Here is a 23,138-nt window from a genome sequence, read left to right on the forward strand (position 1 = left end):
TATATAAAAAAAAAAAGCAGAAAGATTACAAAAGCAGGATTCAGTAATTCTATTAAAACTTATTAGCCTTAGTTATTTTGCTCCTTCAACATTGATGGTACACTGAGTTAACCAGAAAATTATTGAAGGATTCACATTAGTTTTGCCACATATATTTCCATTCATTGGCAGGCCAGTCTTGTGCCAAATGCTGATAATATGGCATAGTCCTATTACGTCACCAAGTGAGTAGTGGAACATGTATTTTGAAGCCTCAAGTTTTTCATTTGGCCATGAATATCTTGTGTTTTTGGAGGCAGAAGTGAAGTGCAACCAATAGATCTGACTTAAAATCAAAATTATCATCTGCATGCCTGTTGTGTCAATTGTCACTCAAAGCAGCCACATCCTTAGTTATAAATAAACTTAGGCCTTTACAGAATTGGAGCTGGACTGAAATTCAGCTCCTTTACGGCTGTCTTGAATGTGGAAATTAACCTTTGTGACCAAAACCAATTTTGTAGCAGGTTGTAAACATTTTTATTCCTGCTGTAAAGTTGGGCAGCCTTTTTGGAGCCAGCCTTGAGTGACCATTTGAGGAACCACAGTTTTTGGCACAATGCACTTGGCTTCATTTTTGGTGTTGCAGACTTTTCTTTCTTGCCTTACACAAGTGCTGGAGACCTGGTCAGAATTTGGATCATTAGCCTTGTTGAATACGTGTTCAGATGCTTTCCAAATGTCATATATCAGTCTCAGTTTTGCAACAAGCTCTTCTTAAACTTGTAAGGGGGACATAGTTACTTTTTCAATAATATGGGATACAGTTTGTGATCTAAAGACAGGTAGTGGGAGAGTGCCGTGGACTTTTGTCCTTTTGCATTAAAAAGCTGGCCGAAGCCCATGTGACCCCTTTTTAGGTGGCAAGACATTGAAAACTGGGTGACCGTCAGTTTGCTGACAAAGCTCAGACCACATGTTGCAAGCAACTGTATCCCATAGCTTCACAGAACAAACAGCGGGAAGCTGCTGGGGGTCCAACACAATGTTGAACAAATATCTATCAATATTATGGGCATGTGAAATTGGGGAACAAGGCTCTTAAAAGACCCATCAGTCATAGGAAGGAGAGAAAAGAAAACTGTTTGTGGATGTTATGTAATCTAACAGACTCTAAGCAGATGTGACCAGTGAGGCAAAGGGAGAGTGAGGGTCTTAAAGGCTGAACACTGGCCAGTCCTCCCACTGTGCTGTCAGATTACCGGGACATGTTTGTTTTCTGAGAGAGGAAGAGGCCGTCCAAACAAATAGGCAGCACTGCCAAGACTTGCCTCCACCGAGCAGTCAGCTGTGGTCTCTCCCTCTGTCTCATTCACTCTCACTCTCTGCCGTGCAGCAGTCCTGAATTTCTCTGTGGGATGGTTTGAGGTTTTCTCTGCAATGCTGCCTGTTTGCCTGTCTGGGTCAGCCCACATATGGGGCACACAGTAGGAAAAGGGTTAACAGCCCCTTCCTCCTCCCTTCACTCCTCGTCTGTTCATCTTTTCTTACACTTTCTCCCTCATTCCAAAGACAGTGCTTTGGTGGCTCATTTTGCTTACACTCCGCGTGTGGAATTATTTTTGTACGGGGAGCTGCGTTTGATTGCTGTGCAGGGACCCTTCCTCATACAATGGCTCCCCTGTTCTAAGGCCCCCAGCTTTCTAAACTAGACCCAGAGCCTTGGGGGTGCCACGGAGTAGGTAAAACTAGGAGGGGTGGGGTGTTGGGAGGTTAGAATACATTTGTGGAGCACCCCACTCTTCAACCTCTCCCCCTGCCTCCCCCTTAAAAAAAAAAAACAGAACCATAGTCTGCCACTATGGGCCCCACTACCAGCGGCACTGGATGTTGTGTTAAAAAAAAAAAAAAGAAAAAAATTCTGGATCGAATCTAAAAAAGAAACACCCCAGCCCTACAGGATTATTTATTTCACGTTGTATTTAAGAGTTTGTTTCAAATTGCTCCATTCAGAAAAGGTGTCCTCCCTGCTCAGCAGTCTGAGTGCTAAATCTTCGATACACTCTCCATGTAGTAACTGCTCTTGTGTTTTCTCTGTGCATTTTTGGGTCTGTTTTTCCACTCGCTGATTTATGCCTGGGGGCAGCTAAAATTAAGAGAGCATTTTGGTGCCGCCCAGGGTGCCTGTGTAAGTGGAGGAATGCAGCGCAGAGTTCTGCACCATAAGGTGAAATGAATAGGCAGCCATATGAGGACTCTCGCCTCCCAGGAGTGGCACTTGGAGTGAAAACGCTGAGAGGCTCCATAATTTCCCCAACGTTTAGAGGATCGAGTGTGTTCTGTAGTTGCTTTTTTTTTAGGCTAGATATACTCGCCATATTTTTCTTTTCTATTATTGCCAAACACAAAACAGCATCACGATGAAAAGAGGTTACATGGTGCAGTTTGATAGTAATGGAGCTGAGCTTTGTGCTGCCACCTGCTGGCTGCTGTAAAACCCTCTGAGCTTTTTGTGCCCTCGGTTTACTCTGAATCTCAGCCTCCTTTAAACAAATATATCAGGATTAAAACCCAAATTCTTCAAGATCACATATTCTAAACCAAATGCTTACAGTCAAGCTGATGATGATGAAATTTGCCTTCCTCGTGTTTTTGTTGCATTCATTCAATTCATTAGTCTTTATTCATTGATTGACACGACGGACCTCGCTGTGCGCCTCTTTTGTCTCATTGCAGGTAGCTCATCATTATCCTACAACACACCATCTCACACGGACCCGTCTCCACGCCTGGCTGCCAAAGAGGGTAGGAACACTTTGTTTTGTCTAAGTGTACAGTTGGATCGACGTAAATGTTGCTTGCTTGAGGGATGAGAGAAATTAGAAAATCTCTTTTTGAAAAAAAAATAAAAACCTTAGATGGCAGTTCTGATAACAGTACCAATGGGTTTCAGAATTGCAAATAAAAAACAAACACGAACAAAGCGGCCACACACTTAAGAATACAGATCACTCACTAAATCAAAGCATATGCAGTCACTGATTGCAGCGGACAAAGCTCTGGGCAGGTGCAGCTTTTGTGTAGATGAAATGATATGCTGCTGCAGCAGCCTGTGCTATTCAGGACTGCTACCTGAACGCTGTGACAACACAGAGCAGCTCAGAGTAACAGAATAGAGGCATAAGAACAGCTAGACAAAACCAGAGTGCTGCTGATTTTCATTTTATTTTTTTCCCATAGTGGCAGGGACATGAACAGACTTCAAATGGGGTGATTACAGGAAAGAAGAGAGGTGAATGAGGCTGTTCATGGAGGACAGGCATTACAGACAGGTGCTGAGGCAACAATGTGTCGGGTGAACATGGCAGGCGAGGCGAGGCTGACTGCCTCAGACCAGACCAGAGTGGAGTGGAAAGGAGTGCACGTGCGTGGCTTTAAGAGAGTGAGACAAACAGCGAGGGAGAGGAAGGGAGGCTGCGTTCAAAATGCAGGCTAGAAAAACTGCTGTCGCCGACACTTGTCATGTTGGATCTTCATGCGTGAGCTTTTATCGGTAGTTTCGGCTACTGTCACTGTCTGTAAAAGGAAATATTAATTATCAATGATCTATTATCTATTTTTCAAACAAAATACAAAATATGTGTAATCATTTAGTTTGTTTCACCTAACTCAAACGCACTTTTTTCATATCAATCCATTTTAATTTCTGGGTATTCTAAATTTGAGATTTCTTCTCAAAATGGCAGCTTTTTACCTAAAATAAACTCATCTTATCGGCTCTTTAGTCATCTGAGCTTAAGAGCCAATATCTGACTAAAAACCTGCAAGAATGAGCTTTTTGTCGGTATTATGGACTAAAGGTGGCAGAATCCAGTTTGCTCATTGAATTAGCATTTACATGCTATTGATAAGGAAGAAATGCTGCCATCAAATGAAACAGGCAGTAGAAAAAGTTCCGTGGGTTTCCAAGAACAATGCTAACAGCAGCGCAGGATGACTGTCCCTTTCCTCTTGATACCTTTTTCACTTTAAAAACATTTTTTCGTGCTGACACGGCTTGACTAGGCAAAGACTGCATATCTGTGAGAAAAAAAAAGGAAAGGCATCCTTTACATCGGCTATATGGTGTCACCACCAGAGGAGAGAGAAAAGACTGCAATAACAGTGATAGCCTTGCTCACAGGATGAGGGGCCCTATCAAGACAGCGGCTGGGGAAATACTAAGTCTGATAAGTGTCAGAGAATGCCCTCTGTCTCCCTCTCTATCTTCTCCAGTGGTGAGAGTTACCAGGCCAGGGACTTGTTCTCACCCAGTCTCAAACTAATAGACCTATGGGCAGGCCAGATAAGATTCTGCTCAGTCACCCCCGACCCCGATCTTCCTGGTTCTCAGCAAACAGGTATTTGGACTGGCAGGAATAGAGGGACCCTCCCTTCAAGAGCATTTCCCTTTCACAGGAGGTGACTTCTATAATGGGCTCCTGTAACACCGACTGTGCCTCGCAATCCTCTGTAAACCCGCTGGCCGGGAAAGACCTCATATCCCTAGCATGCAAATTTGAGGAAATTTAGGACATACATCCGCGTTATCAGATTGATGCCCATCCAGTTTAAAACTAATCACCCTGAAATTACCCAACTTCTCAACCATGTTAAACATTACAACATGTTACTTTCATGCTCAGTAACATGTAGTGTGGAAAAAAAAGGACAACAAGTTGAAGAACAAAAACTTTAAAGTTAAAGCTGGGAGTTTGGGACTCAAGAATAAAAGGTGTCTTGCTTCAGGAGAAGCATTTATCAGCGAATCCACAGATCAGCACTGCCAGATGTTCAAGTTCATATTGCCTTTTGAGAACAGTCAAATACCATACAGGCGCTTTGGGGTAGAATAAGCACAAGCAAACGGCAGGAGACAACATTTAATCTGCTCCAGACTCTGTGGTGTAAAATGCAATGTTATGAATAAAAGAGAGCATATAAAACACGGAATGCAGCAGCTATGGAAGGGTGTGTGTGTGTGTGTGTGTGTGTGTGTGTGTGTGTGTGTGTGTGTGTGTGTGTGTTTGACTGTCTCTATGTGTATCTAAGGTCTCTGTCTACTTTTTTCCCTGTGGATAGAAGTGTATGTGTATGTGTGTGGGTGGGTTGGTTTCTGAATGCCTTGGTGCAGCATGTGTTACAGTATGCATTTACACTGATATCACTAAGTGCGTATTGTGTTATTCGTGAGTTATAGATAGTTGTAAGTTGGGAAGCGTTTTTTCATACAGCATAAACTGTGGGTGCTACCGTTTAACGTGGACGGCTACTTTTAGAGCTTCTTTTGTGCACCTTTTTGCAGTTTATTTTCTCTTACCTGTGAATTGAAATTCACAAGGACACCAAGGACACGCTTTTCATCCGTAAATGGGGTAAAGATGATGGTTCACAGTCTTGAATTTATCTGTATGGCTGAGAAGTCCAAGGAAAAGCAGCTTGATGCTCTCATACTAAAATGACTTCACAGAGCTCCAAATGCACTTTGGAAAAATAATAGAAGTGTTGTGCTAAACATGTTTCTAAGATGGTTGTCCGTTTTGTTGCAACCGCTGTCTCGCTGCTTTAACTCCTCTTCTTTGCTATCTTTCTCCTCCTCTTATGGCTCCGTCCCCTTTACAGATGGCTTTTAAAGCACCTGTATTATGGGTATTAAAAAACGTTACCCTGTCTCGGTCTCGCTCCTTGGCCTAGATTCTGGATTTAAAACAGTTCGCATCTCGACTCCGTTCTTCTCCCTTTCTCTGTCTCACCCTTCCTTCTTTCTCTCCCACTCCATCTTCCTGTGCCTTTCTCCTACTCTCTGTGTCTCTCTCCTCCTCTCTGTCTCGCGCTCAGGTCTTGTTTTGACTAACTGGTCCTGCAGTCGAAGTCTCCCAGGAGCATGCACCACACCCCAGACCAGAGTGGAAACTGGCTCAAGTCACAGTCAGAGCGAGGCCTGGAAAAATGGAGGCGGGAGGGGGGGTGCAGGGTGGGGATGAGGCGGCTCTCTCTGTGAAATTATTCGTCTGTGTTTGCGCCTTTCGACGTGCACCCCCCCCGCCCCATCCCTTCAGTTTTGTGCGCCTTGTATCTACTGCTCCTTCCTTTTTTTAACACGTTCGCTTCCCCTTTCCCAAATTCCATTTGACAAAAAAAGCCAGAAAATAAAGAGGGGGAATAAATATGTAGGAAATACTTTAATTAAGCATTCATGTTGAGATTCTTGGCTTTATGTCTTAATTCTTGTGTTTCGAGGGTCTCTTCCCACTTTGGGGCATTTTACAGGCCTGGAATAACCGGGCATCTCCTCCTGCCCATACCAGACGGTAGCTGGGTTTGCCGCTGTTGTTTTCTTTTCAAATTCCAAAGTTATGTTCTGTCTGACTCAGGGTTTTCTTTTGTCATTACTCTTCTCCTTTTGCTTTTCCTCTTCTCTGTCTTTCATGCCTTTCCCCTCACTCATTCTGTTAATACCTTCATCTGTCTGTAATTCCTTCACCTTCCCGCTCATCTCCCCATCCTCTGCCTCTCCCCCACCGTCTCCTAACCCCTCTCTGCAAGTACGAAAGTAGCCCCTAGTGTTTTTTTCGGGGTGGTGGGGGTGAGGTTTGGGAGGGGGGCTGGCAGTGAGTAGAGGGGAAAAAAGGGCCAGTAAAACAAAGAGAGGTTGTCTGCAGGCGAAGCAGGCAGGAAACGCAAGTCTCCCTGGACTCTCCCCCAGTCGCTGCTCCTTGGCTATCCTGTTGGCCCACACCAGATTGAACCTGACAGCCCCTCTGAGCCACGGCAGCCCGCTTGTATTTTGTCCCTCCTCTCCCCCCTTTTTGTGATTCTCTCTATTACGCTCCAGTTTCTTCTTTTTCTTTGATCCTGTTCTTTTTTTTTCTTTCTTTTCATTGCAAGCTCACATCCTTCATTTTTGCTTTGTAAATGTGCCGTCACTCAAACCGACTTCCACTGTTTCCTCATTCAATGAATTCCTCTATGGAGTCGCAGGCGACAAGAACGATCTCTTTTATCAGCAGATATTGTAGGAATGACTCCTCTGCTGAAGCAGGGGAGGCTAAAAGGTGCAAAGTTTAGAAATCGGTAAAGAGACTGGAAATCCCTAAGCAGCAGGGTGTTCTCCAGTCAGACGACATTTTGCTTTTAAGGAACGGGAAGATCAAACAACAAAGAACTAAACATACTTTGAAAGTACAAGTTACATTTGAAGTTGATACTTATTTTATGGAGCACTTTAGGGATTTTAGCCACAGGAGGGCAGTATTGCATAATTTTTGGAAATGGCTGGACAAGGAGGTCACATGGGTCAAAATGGCACCCAAAGACCAAATGTGCTGTTGAAGTGAAAACAATCACAGTGTGCTTTCAGGCCCACTGAAAATTATTGGTGCTCTTCGAATAAGTAATAGTGTGAGCGTGCTTTGTATAAATCTACTTTTACATTAATAAACATAATTCTTTTGGGCTAAAAAAATTAGATAAATTCAGGTTGTAATTTTTTCCCTTATCTGATAAGAAAATTATTTGATGTGATCATTTACTTATTAAAAAACTTATTTGTATCTGACAAACAAACAGATCCACACAAATAGCAGATAATTATAATAATCATTTTTAGATTGATGATTAATGTTGCGTATTTGTAAAAAACAAAAAACAAAGAAGAAGATTTTTATCTACATATTTGATACAGACCCAATGCTATTCATTAGCCAAAACCAAGATTCATGTTGATACAGTCTATGCAGTGCCCAATTACCCAGAGGGTGCATTAAAAAAACATCCCGGGGCTAAAAGGGGCTCCTAACTGGCTGACTTTGTTAGAGGTAGTCCAGAAGACTCCTAAGTTATGGATTTCCAGGCAAAATTGATGTTGAATATAGAGTTATTGTTTTGATATATGCATCCAGCTATGGTTCCAATTTGCAAAAAGTTTGGATGCTGTGTAAAAATGAGAGTCAAAAAACAGAATGCAATGATTTGTTTGTTAAATTCGTTAAAACAACATATAATTTACAACAAAACATAGAAAACATATCAAGTGCTGAAAGTGAGACATTTTACAATTTCATGAAAAATAGTTCATCTTGAGCTCATTTTGAATTTGATGGCATCAAGATGTTGAAAGAAAGTTGGGACGAGGCTGTGTTTACCACTATGTAGCATCCCCTCTCCTTTTAACAACAGTCTGTAAACATCAGGGAACTGAGGAGACCACCTGGTGGACCTTTTGGGAGAGGAAGGTTATCACATACTTGTCTGATATATGATTCTAGCTGTTCCACGGTCCTGGGTCCTCTCTGTTGTATTTGTCTGTATACCCAGACTCGTCTACTAGCCCAGGACATGCCGTCCATGATTTCCTGAAAGAATTTCAAATTTTGAGATGTCTGACAACAGAAGAGTTTTCCACTTTGCAACTTTGCCTCAGTTCATTTTAAATGGTGGTGTTTCTGGCTCATGTTCACATTAGGCTTTTTCTTTAAATGATAGAGCTTTAACCAACATTTGTTGATTGCAGGGTGAACCATGTTGAAAGACAATGAGACCTGGAAACATTCCTGTGCTAATGCAGTTGTTTTCAAAACAGAATCACACCTGTTTTTAATGCCTGAAAGCCCAAAGATAATATGCATCCAGTAATAGTTTTTGGCTGTGTCCCTTGTACTGATGAAATATTCAAAGTCTTTGCAATTTTACGTTCAGGAACACTTTCCTGAAATTGCTCCACAATTTGGAACAATTGCTGTGCCATTCTTTACTTCTGAATAACTCTCTAAGGTGTTCTTTTTAAGCCTTATCACGTTACTGACCTGTTGCAATTGACCTAATTAGTTGCAACATGTTCCTCCGGCTGTTTCTCTTTTAATACCACTTGCTTTTCCAGCGTTTTGTTGGCCCTGTCACCAGTTTTTGAGATTGGCTGCTGCCATCAAATTCAAGATGAGCTCATATTTTTCAGCATATGATAAGTTTTTGATGACGTATTATGATTTTGCGATTTGCAAATCATTGTATTCTGTCTTTATTTACATATTACACATCCTCCCAACTTTATTGGAATTGGGGTTGTAAAATATGTCTTTTTTATGTATAAACCTAAAACCAGTCACCTGTTTACAAATAACTGTAGACAATGTGAAAATGTTAATCATAAGACATGGTGTAACGTGTAGCAAAGAGGCCAGCATCACCACAGGGGATTGAATAAGTCTTTAAAAAGAAACCCTCAGCACAAACAGCTGTTCCCATTGTGATATATGATCCTTTACGTGTACAGCCCATGATAAATTAAAACAAACAGTTGGCTATTAGCCTGCTTCTTAACAACTCAGCCTGCACTTCTGAGAAACTGAATTGCCTCTTGACCTTCTAACAGCTTGCTGATCCCATCAACAACTCCTGTCATCACCATTACACCGTCTCTATCTATCTGTAATCTGGGAGAAGCACAGCTGACAAAAAGATTTACAGGTCACGATAACACTCTGAATAGCATATTGGGCAAAATGCAGTGTAAAGCATACCTGGGTACAAAACAAATCGTAGATCCCTGTGTTCTGGCAACCGTTTGAACTGTTAAAGCCCAATGAAAATACAAATCATTAAGGGAGATGACCAGGTGCACCGTGAGTGTACCAGGTTATTTTTGAGACATTGCCAGAGAAGCGCTACAGCCTCTGCTGTGTGCTCATGTATCAGAGTGATTGATTGTTAGTGTAATCTGTCCAGCTTCACACCACAGACACACAGCAGGTAGGACTGGGCTACAGCAAACTGGGCCAGGTTGGCTGTTTTCTCAGGTTTTATGAAAGCCACTTGGACGGGGAGGTGGAAGAGATAGATAGATATTATCTGCATGTACCGTCTCCATGCTTATTCGTTAATTTGCATCAGTCCTTTTATTTGTGGTCAGGGTGTTGCAAGCTTCTCAACCAACTGCCCCTTTTCTCAGAGATTGAGCCATATCCATTTGAACCACCGCAGCAAGCCAAACAAAACCACATGACCATGTGCCCAGATATGCTGTTTAGAACATTTTTTAACATTTTTTCAATTGATTTATTTATGCTGTTTGACACTGGCCTTGACGTTTGCCATCTGTAACAGTTGCACAAACAGTTTTAGCAAATATACATTGAAATTAGACATGTTATGATGGCTAAACCCACAAAAATATTCATGAACACGCTGGGTTTCTGTTCATGTGGCTGCAAAGGGAAGGGCTACAGTATGTGCTGATAGATCAGTCTGTTTCTGCACGTTGGACACAAGTTACATGATGTTCTTCAGTGGTACGAGCTCTGCACATGCACTTCATGTAACCTTCATTTATTATCATCTTGTGGTTGGAATAGGTTTTGATTTAAATGGGTTTTGACTTTCAAGAGTTTGAATGAGTTTTCATCCTTTTTCGTTTGTCGTAGAGTATATTAGTTAGAGAATCATTTCATTCTTTGTTGTATTGATTGAGAAGGAATGTTGTGATCATTAACTTTTGGTTAGTTCTCTTGTTCGTACGTTGCGTATTATAAATTTTGGCATCTTGTGATTAATGTTCTCCTGTGATTTAATTTGCAAGATTTCTTCTTCAACTGTTTAACTTTATATTGACTTGTTTTTGAGCACTATTTTGTACATTCTTTTTTCCACTTAATTTTCTGACACAAGCTTTTTATGTTCACGGGGGGGGGGGGTTATTGGCATTGTTGTTAGGATAATTTGACTAAATATGTTGCCTTTTGTTACGCCTTCTACCACCAAAGTGCATCAACTCCCATTCATACACTTATTTCTTATCTTATTTAAAAAGGTACTGTAATAAATGTACATGTGTTGACAAACTCTGTGTTTCTATTCTTTTTGTCAGACCCTTCATATGATGCTGTACGGCGGACAGGGTGGTCCAACAACATGCACAGTGGCAAAGGTGAGGACTCGAAAACGGTCAAAGATCCCATTTACATTTAGCCTATATTGTTGATTATGAATGGTTGGAACACTATGAGAAAGAACATTTGACTTTACATTTCTCATGGTATAGAAATCTTTATCATTTGCTGTGCAATTCAAACACCCAAATGATGGCCAAATAGTATAATCCTACAGTAAGTGTGTAGTACAGGAGGGGCAGACTGTAGACGTGTGGGATAGACTACTAAAGATTGCACAGGCCAAAGAAGTCAGCTCAGCCACTGCCTCTTTTATTTTGGACCTCTGCTGGCATGCCTTAAGGATGTGAAGTTTGGTTCTCTGTGGCCACCCCATTGATGTTTTCTTTGAATATTTTTGTGTCTGCAGGCTCACCAGTAGTTACTCAGAATGTGACCAAGTCCACTGAGCAGCCCAGAGCTCAGCCAGGTAACTAATTACTTGGCATCTTTCCTGGGTGGCATAAGCACAGACTCAAAACTTTTTTGTTAGTATGAACATCAGTTTCCTTTATGTTTACAGTCAAGACAGTCAAGCATAATTGCACTGTGTTTTCACAATAGAATCCTCTCTGGATACTTTGACTATGATGGTCAGGTTTAGAATGCTTTTCAAAACATTCTTAAGACAAGATAATGTATTTTCAAGGCTTTATGAAACTTCAGAACTGCTTATAGCTTGCCACAGCAATGTTACTTTACAGACCAAGGTGCTGCGGTGACTTTGGCATGATGTATCATGAATGCTGTAAAACAAAAGTGATCACACGCCTGTGTTTAGTGTCAAAAGCAAAATATATGTTCTCATGGAGAGTTTCAAAATTCACACTTACTACATTAGAAATACAGTTCCCACATTATGTAATAGGATAAGATGATAGATAATAATAAGATTAGCTAATTTATGTGTCAGTGTTCGCATCTGTACCCACTTATATTGCCTTGATTTTCTCGTGTGGAGTCATTTCTACATTTCTAAGATAGAATTTCTTAAATATTTGATTTCAAAATAATTAATACTGTACTCAACTTGCAATTATTGAAGAATGACACCATTTTGATCAATTTCAAATTGATCAAAATGATGTCATTTTGATCCATTGTTTTATCCTCTTTATAAGACTACACTCTTCTAGTTTTTTTGTCAGATGGGAAACATTCCAACAAAGAAAATGTTCAATGTTTTTAATCTTTGCAGTTTCTTAAGAAGAAAAAAAGTCAGAGTTTGAGAGAATAAAAGATATCTTTTGAATGGGAAATATAAACTGCTCGTTTTGTAATCTTACCAAAGATCAAATGTGAAACTTGGGAATAATGTATCTGCTTTAAGGTGCTACAGTCTTGACATGTGACTGATATTGCGTCGGTTCGTGCTGTTGTGTACTTTGAATGTAGCATTCATAAAGCCTGTTTTGCAAATGACTGCATACTGCTTCATGCTGCAATTTATTTCCTAATTTCATTTCTTGACTTTTTAAAAAAAATTGTTTTCTTATCTCCCACCCACACGTCTACCACATGTGTAATTATTTTTTTCTAATCACTTTGGAGATCACAATTAAAGTAATTGAAACTGTTTTTTGGGTTTTTTCAGCGACTATAAGTGATTAGTTAGTCTTATTTACTTAATGGGAAACATATCATAAGAGCCTCCTGAATATTTGGCATTAGATTGTAACATGCTCTTACAGTCATTCATATTTCATAGCATGAGAAACTTTGAGAAACAAATTGTTGCATATTTTCACAGCGGTATACAAACTAACAAAGTTTTCCTTTTGTCCACAGATCCTTACCAGATTCTGGGACCCACTAGTAGCCGCCTAGCCAACCCAGGTAAGATTTTCTTCATGACACAGCAGTGTGACATGATGTATCTATTTGTGCTCTTAGTTAGTGGAGAACCCATCTGTGCCTGACAAAGATTTATTTAATTTTTTTGCGTGCCATCAGGTTCAGGTCAGATCCAGCTGTGGCAGTTCCTCCTGGAGCTCCTGTCTGACAGCGCCAACGCAGGCTGCATCACTTGGGAGGGAACCAACGGCGAGTTTAAGATGACAGATCCTGATGAGGTGGCGCGGCGCTGGGGCGAGCGTAAGAGCAAGCCCAACATGAACTACGACAAGCTGAGCCGTGCGCTGCGCTACTACTATGACAAAAATATCATGACCAAGGTGCACGGCAAGCGCTATGCCTACAAGTTCGACTTCCACGGCATTGCTCAGGCACTGCAGCCGCACCCCACCGAGTCCTCTATGTATAAGTACCCCTCGGACCTAGCCTATGTGCCTTCCTACCACGCCCACCAGCAGAAGGTCAACTTTGTATCTCCGCACCCTCCATCCATGCCAGTCACCTCCTCCAATTTCTTTGGACCCACTGCTCAGTACTGGAGCTCGCCCACTGCAGGCATCTACCCCAACCCAAATGTTCCCCGCCATCCCAACACTCATGTGCCATCCCACCTGGGTAGTTATTATTAAAACAACTCTCCCTGACCATTTGACAGCTGAGAAAACCTTTCCCCAACAAAATCCACAATTGCTGACCTGCACTCTTTAATATCCCAAATCAATGAAGATTGAATTGATGGAGACATGTAGTACTCCTGAATGAAGGATGATTAAATTGATGTTCTGTTATTTTTTTTTTTTTGTCTGTGTAAAATTCTATAAACAACTGGATGCTATGGTCCAAAATGGAATACTACTTACCTTTTCAAGACTAGCAACTGTTTGTTTATGTTTTACGGATGCACATCTGAGTTTCCTGTGCCTTTCTTTCCCATCGTCCTGAAAGCTTCGCCTACAAGCCAGTAGGTGCCGCTTCTAAACAATGCCTAAAAGACAGGAGACAAACCTGAATCTGTCTGCCTCCTCGTCATGCTACAGTACCAGACATGGGCCTGTTACTTATGGGTCTCAATCTGCATCCTTCTCAGTACATGATGTACATTTTTGCTCGAAAGCATCTGCCTTTGCCGCTTGTCTACTGCCTTGCCGGGGTTTCTTCCACTGCCTGCTTGTCTGCTCATCCGCCTCTTTTTATGTGTGTGTATGTGTGTGGAGAGTCCTCTGGATTTCAGTGGACAAGGAGGAGCTCTCACAAGATGGACTTTTCTCAGCACTGAATGAAATGTGGCGACTGGAATATGCCGCTCAATATGCCATTTAATTTATCCTCCAAACTGGAAGGCTCGAGAGGAGTTAGATGCCGTAGAAGGAAGCGCTGTATGTTTTGTTGACCTGGGTCAACTCAGTGGCTTAAAAAGTGTTCTCTGTATATTTTCTGATGGAGATGATGGGTGATGCGTGCGGTAGGGTTGAGTCAATAGTGCTGCGGAAGCTGAGTCGAGATATAATTGCGGTAATTTACAGCATTAATTCAGCCCAGGTCAGATGTTTTCAGTGGGCCACACACTAGGCTGTTAAATGTTTGCCATGTTGTTGCCTCTCAGTCATGCCATTTCCAGATGTTTGGTTGCTCGGCCATGTCAGTATTAATGTGAATGTCTTCGGGTTTGTGAAGTACATGTAAAAGGTTATGCGAAATCAAAATTTGTCAGATGCGGTTATTTTATGAAAACAGTGCATGTATAAATTCCTTCACACTTAAAGTCATGAATCTAAAACATGCAAGTGCCTTTATGCATATGTGATGATGTAGATGTGTTGATATTATCTGCCGTTTCTTTTATGGGTGATTTTGTTTCTTTTTTCTGTCCAAAGTGTCTTGAGCATTCATCTAACTTTAATATGTGCTGAAAATCAAAGCCCTAACCCGCACAGAGTTAGTGCCATGCTTTAACTGCTGAATTATGCCATGTCTTGTCTGTCAGTTCAAGACGAGACCGCACTAAACTTTAAATACAAAGAATTATCTCACCAAATATCTGACAATTTTCGATTTTTAAGTGCGCTCTAACGCCAAAAGCTGCCATAGTGTCTCTTCTCTCTTTGTAGGCCAGTCAGGACCATACAGGTCAGTACAGAGGAGTAGCTAAGCAGTAAGTCATCTTAGTAGACAGTCAAGTTGCATTTTCACCAGGGCTGGATCCTAGTATGAGAGCAGCATATTTGTTTTGATCGTTGGTTTCTCACTGATCTTAAAGCCCTGCAAAAATGCAGAAATGTTGTGATTCCATCATCATCATCACATCACATTATGTCAAAACATATCCATCGTCAGTCGGGTGTTCAACGCTGTTCATATCAAAAAGTTTTTGCCTTTAGAGTAACTGAAAATGGACACTTGAAAATGAATTACTTGGAAGTGAGTAGTTTGTCAAAGAGCAAAACCAATGAAGTATGACGAGATGAAACAAAGAAATCCTCAGATTCGCAAACGCTGTGCGTTTGTCAGACCTATTTTTTATTATTTTATAAACATCAGTCAACTAGGCATTGAAGCAACTTACTGTATAAATTATGCAGAGTTATTTTCATATGTGACATAGTATAAAAGTCGAGAGAATTAATACGAGTTGACCTCGGTCAAAAATGCAAACCTTTTAAGTCCATTTCTGCTAAGTAGTTTGTTAAGCATTTGAATCGTTTTTATATCTGTACATTTGGGCAATGCAGTTTAACATTTTTTGTTTTCTCATTGTTGTTATTATTTCTAAAATTCGGTTGTAACATCCTGAAAGTGCCTGAAAGTGTAAAATATATTTTCTTGTGTTCCAAAAAAACCACAAATGCCTGCTTGAATCATAATCCAATAGATGGGGATTCCTTTACTCTGTATGCAGATACATGTGATGACGATGGAGGTTTCCATTGTCCCACACTTTCCATGCCTGGAAATCGTAGCTGACCCTGTGCTTTAAAGGATTTCAGGTATTTTATGCTCATTGATACAAACAGTATTATCATTTACATCCAGCTCCTGTTGAAGATATAGCTTTAAAAGAACAAATTAAAAGGGAACATGTAATTTGTAGCATAAAGAAATTATTCTAAAGTACCCTCAATGTTCATATTTCATAAGCATCATCAATGAAAAGGGATCTGTGCTATTTCATATATGCAATGTATTTTGGATATCAAATATATAAATATATATAAATATATATATATTTGTGTGTATATCTTTACAATTAAACAGTGTATTATTATTATAATTGTCATTCCTGCAATGTATGAAGTAAAACCTTTTGAAAAAGGGCTTTTGTATAGGAAAATGTGACAAAATAAATGTTTTTACCTCTCCAGTAATCTTGTCTGCCTTTGGCTTCACCACAATCACATGACAGATGAAAATAAAGAACAAAAGAAGCAAGATCTGCCAGAGTACAGCATTTGCTTGGAAGTGACCTGCGAATTTGCACGATACTCATTTCTGCTGTGGCAAAGTTAAAAAAAATCTACATCATTACAGTTTCAATGTCTGTTGTTTCCCATCCTTATTCATACACTTACTTATACGTTCATTACATATGTACATTTTTACTTGCCAACAGATGGCAGCTTGTCTGTTTTTTGTCTTTGCCAGCAGTTGTTGGGAACATGATTGATTCTAACAAAACGCTTAATATGTACTGTTTCCCATCTGCCAAAAAACTAGAAGAATGTAGTCTTATATAGAGGATAAAACAAGTACTGCTGCACCTGATAAAGAAAAAAAAAAGTCTGTAAGGGACATGGCTGTCTTCTCTTGATGACAGCTTCTTGTCATGAAGATCAGAAGTTCCACTTTGTCACTGCAAAAACAACGATACACAACCTTTGTGTTCACACAAAACTTCTTTTGCATCAATCAAAGCAACATCCAAGGACACAGGCTGTGAGCAGAGAAACTGCACTTTGTTTGGTTGTAGAAACTGACACACGCAACGTGACAGCTGTGCCAACCCATAATCTACCTTCGCTGATCTTCTGTGTTGATTCAAGAAGGTTTTGGAAATGCTGACTTTTAAACAAATCACCACAAGGAAACTGCATTATTTATATAATAATCAATTCCTATTTCTCATATCTAAGATATACAGTCGTTTTGAATGGTTTTGAAGCTGTGAGGTTTTTTATTCATTTACAAAATAAACATTTGTATTCATTATTAATTATCAAATAAATGTCTAAAAGATAAAATTGTCCGCCGCACCCATCGACTGAAGCATCGCACTGTATATCAGAACACACATCTGCTAAAACCATTGAAACTTGTATCAGTTTAACCAGGTGGAATCACTGCAGTTTCAAATGACAAGTCCCTGCAAATTATTTTCAATTTTCTATTTGGACATGGATGACAGACACAGTGAAAAGCCATTAAACGGACTGCTGTGTGTGTGTGTCTTTAAATCCAATTTAAACATTCTGCATTAGCATGTGCAATTTTCGTGTTATTTGGTAAATTAACATATTTGTCAGTCACATAAGCTTGTTTATCAGCAGCATCCTCGGATGCAGAGTCAAACATAAGTCTGAAGGCATATGCAGTTCATTAGAGGTCATAGTGGGAAGTCCACCTTTATGAAACCTGTTAAAGCTTCATGCTAGCATACAGTATGTGATGTTATTCCACCAAACGTAGAATTCCGGTTCCGTGTTCAGAACATGCGGGCTAAGTAAAGGCCAACATCCTTCCAGCTTTCATCTCCCAACCACTTCTACAGTGTTGTGTTTATTTTCCTGTTTGCTGTTACAACTTCACGTTGTTTACAGATGAAAAGCCGCTGTAGGGGTTGACCTTTTTGATCACTGTGCTAATATGGCATGCAGATGGAAAGCAATAATGCCACACAGACACCTTTTCTGCAAAAAATGCATTTATTTGTAGTCATTTTTACCTCTGACATAAGATTCTTAAAAAACTATTTATAAACATAACTCATTTTCATACTATAGTAAGGGCTGCATGCAGCCATATGACGCATTTTGCCGAATGCCTTGTTCTCACGCGTCTTCACTCAAGAAGAAAACCACAACTTCTTCACTTACTGTTTGAAAAGACAGGCCTCGGCGCCCAGCCCTTTGCTAGTGCTAGTGCTCGTGAGTAGTTCAGCATACTGGTTAAAGTCAAATTATAATTTCTTTTCCCAACAGCCTTCATGAAATATTGAACGAACACCATTACACTAGCACGACTATGCATGGGTTCTTCTTGTAATATTAAAATGTTTACAAAGGATAAAAACTTGCTTTGTTTTCATGATTTTAGGAAAGCTATATAAATCCCAGGTACCTGTCTTCATTTCAATGTTTATACCTTGTGCGGGTGACTGGGAGAACTTCCTGTTCTTGTACTGAACCTTCATCATCTTACATGATCTGGCCTCTATTCTGAAAACAGGTTTTTGGTCAGCACACAGTGACAGGTGAGGTTTCACAAACAAACATACAATGCTCACACGGGCTTTTTCTGTGTTGAATACAAAGGAGTAGCAAATAGTTATTTCCGTTATATTTCAATGCTACACTGTGATTTGTGCAAGATTTTTGTAAGTGGGTAACCCCCAGCTTTCCCTCAGCACATGTCTGTCCCTGAGGAGTTCACCACTGGGAAGCACAAACTCTACCAGTCTCAGTTTTATTGCCAGTCAATGTCTCACATATTGGTGAGACTTTGGGGGGCTTCGATATCGATTATCTCAAAGCCCTGGTTGTCATTTCCATCCCTGGAGTGGTGATGATGACCCTTGATGTTGTGGTAACAGTAGGAGCAGTGTGCAGTTGTCACTGGCACTACCTTGGAGAAGTTGGAGAAGTCCACTCTGTACTTGCCATCTTTGTTTCTGGAGATGATGGGCAGGAAGTTGTAGCCCCACATGATCTCCTGAGGAATAAAGGAGGTTCGCACTTGGCAGGATGAGCTCGTGGACTCTGCTGTGCCATCTAAAAAGACCACCAGCTCAAATTCTTGCTTGTGCAGCGTGTCCACTGCCATTTCGAAGAAGGGACTGCTCTTGTTGATGATGTGGTACAGCGTGAGAGGACACACAAAGAAGAGGTTGTCCTTCCCAGCGTCCACCATGAAGTCAATGTTCACCTGATCCATGATGATCGTCTCCCCGTCTGGTGTGATTGTGGTTCTCAAGAGCTTGCCGTAGATCTGGCTTCCAATCATCAGGGTCTTTCGCAGGTTAGCCACTCTGATTGACAGGCAAAGAGAACCATGCTTGGGGCTGATGACAGCCATGTCACTAAATGTGATGGTTTTAGCCCTCTTTTTGGGTGAGGAGATCTTGGAAAGGATAACTCCACACATGAAGCAGTTGATAATTGCTCCAAGGAGGGACTGGATGATGATGACGGCCAAAGCACCCGGACAGAAGGGAGTGATTGCACGCCCGCCAAACCCAATAGTGGTTTGTGTTTCAAGAGAGAAGAGAAAGGCTGTAGTGAGTCCGACAACATTGTCAACACATGGAATATGATCTGATGGGGGGTTTTGCCACGGCAGATCTCCATTGCTTCGGGCAATCCAGTACCAAAGCAGGCCGAAAATGAACCAGCTGAGGGTGAACGAGGCGATGAAATTAAAGAGGACAAAACGCCACCTGATCTCAACAAAAGTGGTCCAGAAGTCAGCCAGGAAGGCATAGTGTTTGCTATACTTGATGTTTCCATACTCAATGTTACAGCGGCCATCTTTGGTCACAAGTCTGGTCCTCTGATGTCTTCTCTCCGCCAAATAGTCATGGAAGCGTTTGTTTAAGGAGCCCATTGTGGATAACCAAGTGGATAACCTGAGATGAGATGAGATTCAACTTTATTGTCATTACACATATACAAGCATAGCATAACGAAAAGTAGTTTTTGGCATCTCACCAGAAGTGCAAATAGCAGCAATAAATAAATTAAGTAATGTGCAAGTCAAAGCAATAATATAGTGCATTTTTACAGATTAATAATTACAGATAGTACAATGAAATACGAATGAATTTACGGATTAAAGTGCAGTGGTGATATATACATCTATATTGAGAGATTTGGGAGTAGAGATTGGGGAGCAGAATTCAAAAGGCAGACAGCTCTATACCTATAAGGCAAAACAAGAAAAATAGTAATGATGTGCAATGAATACATGCCCAGCTTACAAGTACATAATGGTAATCCAGTCTTTAAGCTGTTGACTGTGTAAAAAAAGTACTGACTCTTTGAGTTCATGGCAAATTCAAACAAACGTAGTTAACTTTGCAAATTATATAATATATTATTATACATAATATAAATATGTTATATATATATATAGATGAAGATCTTTTCCCGAACAGATTAGACAAAACATTTGGGTCCCTACTGAACTTTGATGGCTCAAATAATGGCAAATGAATCTCTTTATATAGAAGTGCAAGTTGAATCGGAGACTGTTAATGCCTCGTGTTTTCAGCTTCTCTGTCCCACTGCAGTTTTAATCATCTCTAAAAGGCTTAAATCCTCTGTGGATGCAGTACTGAAGTTAATTTGAAACAAAAGTTTCCACTAAAGAGTCACACAAAAGTGCTCCAAATAAACCAAATCATTTGGAGACTTTTTATCCCCCGTGCAAGTGTCTCAACACAAGGATCAGTTTTGTTTTTCTGGGTTTTCAATGCAGCAAAACTTAATGTGGCATTAAAATAATTTGAGCAAGCTCAGCCAGAAAGGCAGCTCCTCACAGACATAACAATCTCTGGCTTTATTCAGGCTTTGACTTTTCATAAGTGTGTTTCTTGATGGATGGTAACTGGCAGCAGTGGCGGTACAGAGGTCTCCAAATAAGTATGGCCTCTGTTCTTTCCAAGTCATGCAAACGACCATTTGGACTACATCATGCTTGTTAGCGAGTGTGAAGTAGTAGGGAAACGATCAGTGCAGTAAGTTTAGTTTTTTTTTGTAGTTTGGAGCACTCAGTCATTTGACAAAAGAAATCCAATAATCAGACTGCGTTACCTGTTTGCAAGCCATAATCTTTTTGGAAGTAAACTTGGTCTTCCCAAAGCGAAGTATCAAAGCAATGTATTTTCATGCAGTGACTAGGCATGAGATCAAATTTCCTCAGGTACTTATGCAGGTTAATTGGATGTAAGACAAGATAGTTGAAATTAGTGCTCTCGATTAGAAAACAACAGCTTTAATGAATGAAGTGGGCATGTTGAAATCGAGGCATCCACAAAGAATTAAATGTATATGAAGAGTACTTTACTGCCACCGAGTCATCATTCAAACAAAGGAAAGTTACTTTCAATTCTAGGGTTTTATATATCAGGGTGTTGAAAAACCATCATCCATCATTGAGTGGGACCTACTCAAGTCTCAAAAAGGAGGTAAATGCAACCTCAAATGAAAAACTTTTGACTTATTTAAAAAAGAAACTGAGCCAATATGCAGAAGCAGTGAGTGAAAAACTAAACATGCCCTCTCTTCTTAAGAAGGCAAGCAGTCGACCAAATGCTGATGCTTCTCATCAGATGCACCGGATTAAAGGATCTTCAGCAAGTGTGAACACCTCTATAAAAGCAGAAGCTTTGGCAGTTTGTTGGTCTGGAGCACACAATGCCAGAGAGGAAAGACATCAGCAATGAAGTTAGAGAAGAAATTGTTACACCCTGTCAACCTGGGAAGGGTTATAAGGGAGGTTTTTATACAATCTGGAGCCTGTCATTCTACACTGAGAAAGATTCACAAGTGGAAAACATTCAAGACAGTTGATAAACTCCAGATAGTGGACAAGCCGGGCAAGTTCAGTCCAAAATCAAACTGAGTAATGCTCAGAGAAATTTTTAAAAAGTCCATGCCACAGGACAAACCTCAATTAACTGAGGCAATGTTCTTAAGAGAAGTGGGGCAAAATTCCTCTACAATGATGTAAGAAAACTGATACTTTCATATCACTTCAAGTCAGAGCTGCTAAACGTGGTTCTACAAGCTGTACAAGGAGTCTACATCGATTTACACTCACAGCTTCTGCATTTTGGCTCAGTTTTGCTAAAGGAATAATGACACAGTTTAAGATCATGTATTGTTTTTCAGCTGTTATCGTATTCACCTGATTTCGAAACCTGGTAAAGACCAAATGATGTTATTTTATTTTGTATATGTCCTGATATGGAAAAATTTAGAATTGAAAGAGGGTGTATTTTGATCATTTAAAATGTTAGTATTGCAATGTTTTACAAATCAGAACATCCCACTTTCAATGCATTAAATGAGGCAGGTACACTTATCACTATTTATATCAAGGGTTCAAGTTTTCCTTCTTTGCAAAGCGAGACCTTTTCAATGCGCCTTAACAGCTAAAATCCCTGAGCCTGAGCCATTGCCGCCGTATTTAAAATCTTGAAGCCAAAAAGTATTGTCTCTGAGTCATTGCAATTTTTTTCCCCCAACTGTGCGTAAGAGGATTTAAATTTATACGTAACATTGTAATCTTAGTGCAGCTTAAAAATCCACTGCAGAAAAAACAACCGCAATTAGGAGATAGAGAGTCAGGTTGTGGTGTTGTGTGGCTATATCTGCTGTAATATTATAAAGGTAAGAATATGTTTAAAATAATTCAAAATTAAAGATATTTCTGAGGTGTTAACTCACCAAAAGTAGAAGTTATCTGCAAAACATCCAAAGGCTGACAAATATCAGTTGTCTCCGTCTTTCTTGTTTGCTGCTGTATGAGACAGTTTAGGCGTGTCCTGCTCTTACTAGATGCCTGCCACACAGCACCTGCGTGTATTATACTGGCCTGTGTCACTGTGCTACAATCATTAAGGTGAGGTTAACGCCCACAGGTACATCGGTCACCCCTCTACCCCCACACACATAACGCACCTTATCCTGACTCCAAAAATGTGTATTGTGTCCAGGGGCGCCGCTAGGGATTTTGGGCCCCTCAAACAGCCAGCCAGGAGGTCGGCAAAAATTTGTGATGCTATTTTACATAAAACTATGCATTTTAATGGTATTTCTGACTATCGTTCCCATATTTGTGAAAAAAGAAACACATAACAGTTGAGGTAGGTAACACTGAGCACAAGGAATCCAATGGAATTAATTTATTTGCTGCAACACTGATACTCTGATTCTAAACTCTTTATTAGGCTACCTGAAAAATACAAAACATAAACGTAATGTTTCCAAAACAAATAAAGTTATTGTTACCAGTAAATTGTAAATAAAATATATTTGTGATTATAAGTTAGTTAATAACTTAGTGTCATATTATTTTTTGCCAGTATTATAATTTTATTAGGGCCTCTCTGGGCCCCTCTTAATCATGGGC

The 23,138-nt window shown here is 40.3% G+C and overlaps 2 protein-coding genes across 9 annotated transcripts in view; one reads left to right on the plus strand and one right to left on the minus strand.

Annotated features, from left to right (window-relative positions):
* fli1 (Fli-1 proto-oncogene, ETS transcription factor) overlaps positions 1-16,152 on the plus strand; it is a 34,906-nt gene extending 18,754 nt beyond the window's left edge. For all 8 annotated transcript variants that reach the window (XM_075473846.1, XM_075473848.1, XM_075473845.1 and 5 more), the window contains 5 exons: positions 2,716-2,784; positions 10,880-10,939; positions 11,311-11,370; positions 12,729-12,776; positions 12,894-16,152. In XM_075473846.1, coding sequence (XP_075329961.1) covers positions 2,716-2,784; positions 10,880-10,939; positions 11,311-11,370; positions 12,729-12,776; positions 12,894-13,423 — 767 coding nt within the window. In that variant the 3' untranslated portion in view covers positions 13,424-16,152. The remainder of the gene's footprint in view (positions 1-2,715; positions 2,785-10,879; positions 10,940-11,310; positions 11,371-12,728; positions 12,777-12,893) is intronic.
* A 1,584-nt stretch (positions 16,153-17,736) lies between these two features.
* On the minus strand, positions 17,737-22,556 carry LOC142388893 (ATP-sensitive inward rectifier potassium channel 1-like). The gene is made up of 2 exons (XM_075474464.1): positions 22,454-22,556; positions 17,737-19,629 (listed from the first exon to the last, which is right to left on the minus strand). Exon 2 carries the CDS (start codon positions 19,605-19,607, stop codon positions 18,489-18,491), a length of 1,119 nt encoding a protein of 372 aa, XP_075330579.1. The 5' UTR covers positions 19,608-19,629; positions 22,454-22,556; the 3' UTR covers positions 17,737-18,488.
* Positions 22,557-23,138: the final 582 nt, after the last annotated feature.

The sequence above is a fragment of the Odontesthes bonariensis genome, chromosome 9 (assembly GCF_027942865.1).
Source record: "Odontesthes bonariensis isolate fOdoBon6 chromosome 9, fOdoBon6.hap1, whole genome shotgun sequence".
Lineage (NCBI taxonomy): Eukaryota > Metazoa > Chordata > Actinopteri > Atheriniformes > Atherinopsidae > Odontesthes > Odontesthes bonariensis.

What these genes read in the sequence shown, in the direction of transcription:
- LOC142388893 (XM_075474464.1), bottom strand. Translation starts at nt 19,607, where the DNA reads ATGGGCTCCTTAAACAAACGCTTCCATGACTATTTGGCGGAGAGAAGA.